At 41.5% G+C, this 5,671-nt stretch overlaps 1 protein-coding gene across 8 annotated transcripts in view; it reads right to left on the bottom strand.

The window, feature by feature from the left end:
- The window catches only part of LOC129858125 (transcription factor COE3-like), a 104,453-nt gene extending 98,995 nt beyond the window's left edge, over positions 1 to 5,458 (bottom strand). For all 8 annotated transcript variants that reach the window (XM_055927105.1, XM_055927107.1, XM_055927109.1 and 5 more), the window contains exon 1: positions 4,712 to 5,458. In XM_055927105.1, coding sequence (XP_055783080.1) covers positions 4,712 to 4,845 — 134 coding nt within the window. In that variant the 5' untranslated portion in view covers positions 4,846 to 5,458. The remainder of the gene's footprint in view (positions 1 to 4,711) is intronic.
- Positions 5,459 to 5,671: the final 213 nt, after the last annotated feature.

Here is a 5,671-nt window from a genome sequence, read left to right as displayed (position 1 = left end):
ACTGTATGGTGTCAGCTATTTTCTCAGACCGCAATAGTATTTTTTACTAGACTTTCTCCCTGTCCAATGTTTGCTACAGGTTTAGCCGTGGCGCACCTGCCCCTAGACTGCGAATCAAAGCAGCACCCTGGTCCTCACAACACACATACCTCTGCAAACTTCATGAGTGGGCCACAGCTGAAACCATTAGCTGGTCACTGGCACACTTCTAATGGGGGTCATAAAGAAGGTGGCTTTGCAGAAGCCAACTAATTGTTTGCACGTTTAGGGGCAGCTGGCAAGAAACACTTGTTTCTGTTGCGGGATCCAACGAACTTGTGGCAGAGACGCGGTGGCTGAGATTTAGCAGTGTGAGACGAAGAGAAGGCTAAGTCGGGTGTCTAGATATATTTAAGCGAGTCGCCGTGGTGTCACCGCCGTGCAACGTGTTAGAGAGAATTCACAGGAACACGCTGCAACAGGGTGAATGCACTGTGGGTGTCTTGTTTTAACTATCTGACACTTCTCCACAAGGCTCAGTAACATTTAGTTGAATTTAATAGGGGGAAGAGGGGAGAAATGCCCATTTCACAATAACTCTATTTTGCGCTCTAAAAATAAGAAATAACAGGTCTGACATGTTCATTGACCTGAGTGATTGTGAATGATGATCGCTTACAGTGAACCTTGGACCAAAATCTCTCCCAAGATGACATGTGGTGATGTCAAGTATATGAATGACTGCCACCCAGGACAAATATGTCTGTCTGTACAAATGTGCTTCTCCTTCCCATATGCCTGGGGCCAATGGGCAGTATTGTCTCCATATTCTGAGTCCGGTGACTGGTAATGATTGAGGCAGTGACGGATTGAGCTCTGGATATAGAATCCTGGGCTATCAGTCTCCCCGGTCACTCACACTGAACACTAAACACTCAGTCTTCTGCTAAGCTTGGGAACCTGCACTTTATTAAGTTCCCCCCTCCTCTTAGCAGACAAAGACAGGGTCAACATAATTCACTTTGCTCGATTTTACAGTGGCAACTGGGGAGGGTCAAGTGAAATCTGTTCCCCAGTTGTGCAGTCCACTTAGTCACACACACACACACACACCCCTCTTCTCCCCGCTTCAGTGGAATGGCTGTTTTGGGAGATAGATCAGGAGAGGCAGTTGTGGTGGGCATAGGCTAGGGGAGTGTCTCTAAAAGTGACCCATTTACGCATTCAATCAGCAATGCCACTTTACTATCCATATCAGATCTATCCACGACCACATCCGAGCGCTAAACAAAACTATTAGTCTCCAGTTCCGTTTTTTCAACACTGTGTCACAAGCAAATCTAGAATGTACAGTACAGTTCCAGAACCCAGAGAAGGCCAGAGGCTCTCCAAAGTACTTTTCCCTTACCCCCCTAAAAATCTACTTGACCTACACGCACAAGTGCAACTACTTACTGCAATGTAACTTGACATACAGAATCTCACTGTTTGGGCAGTGCCCCTCAAATGAGTTTTGGTGAATGTGTTGTTTTATCAAACTTTTTGTGGCATGGTATACTTGGGTAGGGGTAACTCTCAACGTGTCAGACCTCAAATGGGCGGAGTTTCATCTATAGATGTGTTGACGGCTAGACTTCAGATTACTTGTCCATGAGAGTTAAATATTTACTCAACAATTTACATGGCAAAATGACACAGACACATTGCATTGCAATGGGAAGCAGTAAACCACAATCATCCAAACCAAGAGACGTAGCCTAGTTTAAATGAAAATGTTCATGTCATTACACATAAAATAACGTGTTGTCTGGTGATCTATGCATAATCTTGTTACGCACTGGGAAGGAGAAATATCTGACTAATTGCTTTAAAAAGAAAATACAAAATATGATAAAATCTTAGAGCAAATGGTCTCAGATAATGATTTTTGAACACAATTCAAATAGTTTCTGCCAACAATGTCATATCCAGTGTAATAACACATGAATGTACTGCCACTACTAAAAGCCACCTGTCTTATTTTTGCAATATCTTAATCTAGATAAGTGTGTGTTTGACATTTTCTATATTTTCTATAATATAAAGTGATGCACTTTAACACTATCAAATAAGTTATCACCATATAGCCAATAACAGTTAATGCAAATTGAAATGTAGCTACACTTGGCAAATTACTGCAACTGTCAACCAGTACTGATCAATAGTCTTTATACTGTTGATCACCTGACAGTAATATTCAAGTATGAATTCTCTTTGTGTTACATGATAAATGTGTGACACATGAGTTTAATGCATTTCAGTTCCATTAAGCATAATGGGAAGCAGTATTCAGAGCACACCAACTATTAAAACTGACATGCTATGTGGATGGATATCCAACAGACAGGTCTATTTTTCCCTCAAAATAAATAAAGGGAAATTGTGAACGCATGAAAGACAGTTTGTGGACTCACAAATGTATTGACACCGTAAGAAAACCAGCTTAAACTACATGGTGTCGACGCGCTTACCCGTGAGCACCGGACGTGTCAATTGACCCGTTTATCCGACTTGAACTCCCGGGTGGATGTGTGTGTACGACAGAATGACAACTAACACAGGAAAAACGTCTTCATCCTAGTTCATGAAATGCTTAATCTCTTGACCTCTTGTTTCATTTGAAACGTGCTGATGTTGTCTAACATGACACCACACCACCACTCCCGGCATCCTGATGGACTGGGGGTCACTTAAACGATACTCTAACTCTGAGCCTATTTGGTAATTTCATCTTGCCTGCTCAAAATGCAATAAGAAACGAATAGCATTTTGAGCATGTAAGATGGTAAACGTAGGCTACAGTAGGATATGCTTGCTCTTGTTACCCTTTTTGTGTTTTTTTATAGTTCAGGCAACCAGATATGACAACTGTCGGCAATGTGCACGCAGGGCATCATAACATATTTCCGATGCCAACAATCGACACCCAAACATTAACCTCAACTGAGGGTCTAGCTACAGTTTTGTTATATTTTATTAATGTATAAAATTGTATTATCAATAGACATCATAAACACAGGTCTCATAATATGTTATAGCCTTTGCTGTATGTTTTAATGCAGGGTCCAGGGCATGCTAGTCGTGACAATTTTTTCCATGATGACAACTTTGGATGGTAATGGTAAAAGATTTTCACACAAACGTTAAAAGCGAAAAGTAATTTGTCAGTATGCCTATATAGAATTATTATCCGATTTAAAGAAGAAAGTGTATGCATTTACCTTCTCTACATTATTTCAGGTCAGTTGAAGTAATTTATTTTAACACTGAGTGAAGCCAATCAATTTCTCGTCAACACTCACATCATCAATATTTCTAGGTGACATATAGCTTAATACGTATTATTAATATTATACACACCATACTTTTTGTGTTTTTACACCAAATACTGTTCAATAATTCAAGATTTAATAAATTCAAGTTTAATTATGAAATAATTTAAATTAGAAAATAATCAATTGTATTTATTAAGATCTTAAAACTGTGCATTTAACTGAATTCTACTTTTGATCACCTTAAAACAACACTTGTAGATAGGCCTAACTTAATTAATACAAAATTAAAACAATTCTTATTGTGTGCTAGGCCTACAGTGGACCTGTTAACATATTATCAATCTTCATTCACGTCCATAACTTACAAAAGCGCGCGTACGTCCATAAGATCAACAGGGCCACAACTGCAGGATACACAGGTGCTGTTCATCTTATAGCCTAAATTAGTCATATTCAATTGAATGTGTCCGGGTAGCCTATACTTTAAAATGAGATCAAACAAGCTGGTTTGATTACGTTGCTTATACGAATTATAATGTGGGTCAACAATTTGTCTAATATTTTAATGCATGCAACTTTACGCATAGATCAGATATACATCTGATAATTACATTCTAAGTTATTAATAGCCTACATGGACATCCACGTTATCATCACAAAACCTTGCAGCCTATGATGTTGGCGACTCTTTCTGTAAGCCTTTCTTTCACAAACCAACTTCTGCATGTGGGACAGCTGCAAACTCTTCGAGGTGCTCTTATTGTTTAGCCAACACTTAGTATTGGGAAAATTATGTTTTACATTATTCCACGCATGCGCGGGATATACAGTATGATGACGTTCTATTAGATGGCACATGCACATTGTAAGGTTTGAGTTATTTGCTCATCAGAATCAAGAGTTTTCAGTACCAGCAAATTTGTTGGAGCTCACTCAGCCATATAGCTGATATGCGCCACCTAACTGTCAACCAGTGCCTGGGTGCCTGAAATTGAACGCGGAGCAAATAGTTAGCCCATTTGTCACACGAGGGGAGGTATAGATTACCGTTACAGACATCTATTCATCTAGGTGTTGACTAAAGGATCATGGTCTATTGTACAAAATGATGCAAGGTCTCATTGTTAAAGCGCATCTTGAGCAATGTCCTCCATTCCATTCTACACTCTTAGAGATGCTATAGGCTATTTACACATGGTACATGTTTAACAAGTATTGGGGCACCAAGTCTAAAGAGCTATTTTGCGAATAGGTGCAGGATACAGTAGGCTACTTTAAATGCATAATATTTGGGTCTTTACCGATGATTTACACTTGGGAACGCATAGGCTACGCTCGTACGTTGTCCGGCAAACTGCACCGAACTGTCAGCATCATGTCCAGCGATTATCACATGTGCATATCTAGTTTATGTTTACCTTTGTGCTGCTGTGTTCGCGTCCAATATCCCCGCGCTCTGCATCCAAGAGCGGACTGGTGTCATGCCACTCGTGAGCGGTTCCTCTTTCATGGTCAAGGCTCCCCGCGGGAGGCTGTCCTGGATGGAGAACATGAAAGTAACCTTCTGGGATCTCTCTCTCTTCACCAAATCACGCTAAATAATCCTCCAGTTCACTCAAAGCAAGGCCACCTGGATTAACGACGAGCAACTGAAACGGGAAGAATCTTCCCCAAAGTGCAACAAGGGGGAAAGCGATAGCGGTCCTTATCCAAAGGCGAGCGCCGTATCCCTTTGGGTTTTCCGCTTTATTTTAAATTCCAACCTCAGTTCAGTTCGCTCAAGCTTAACGGTCTGAAGTTAAAAGAGGGTGGAGAGAGGGCGAGCGCTAGAACAGTTAAGCATCTCAAAGGAAAAGAAGAAAAGAATCAACCGGGATCTAGGAGAGCTTTTCGTCGTGAGGAAAGAGAGGGGAGATGCCGAAGTTGATCAGAAGGCGAACAAACGCGCACCGGATTGTGAAATGAAAAGTGGGATAAAACAAGCGAGTGCTTCAAAAAGGAGTAAAATGAAATGATTACCAAACAAGAGGGAGGGACGGACCATGGAAGATTTGCTCTCCCAGGGGAAAAGGGGGATTGGGTACCAAGAAATCTCATTCCCTCCCTCCCAGTCTCTTTATCCTTCCTCTGTCCCAGCGGAGCGCACCTTCTCTCGGGTTCGGAGGCTCTAGTGCTCTCAGGGGAGGGGGTGATGGGGGGGGTGGGGGTGATGACGACTAGCATGGATTTGACATGGGCGGAGACTAGTCCTTATAAGGAAAAAATAATTTACGCGTCAATCGCAGATCTGGCTTCTCATTGGCGTAGGTCATCCATTACGTCATTTTTTGAATTCGCGGCAAAATCTGTCGGCGTGTTTACCCACAATTTTGCTGGGC

Source organism: Salvelinus fontinalis, chromosome 6 (assembly GCF_029448725.1).
Source record: "Salvelinus fontinalis isolate EN_2023a chromosome 6, ASM2944872v1, whole genome shotgun sequence".
Taxonomy (NCBI): Eukaryota; Metazoa; Chordata; class Actinopteri; order Salmoniformes; family Salmonidae; genus Salvelinus; species Salvelinus fontinalis.
This window is presented reverse-complemented; position numbering and strand designations above follow the sequence as displayed.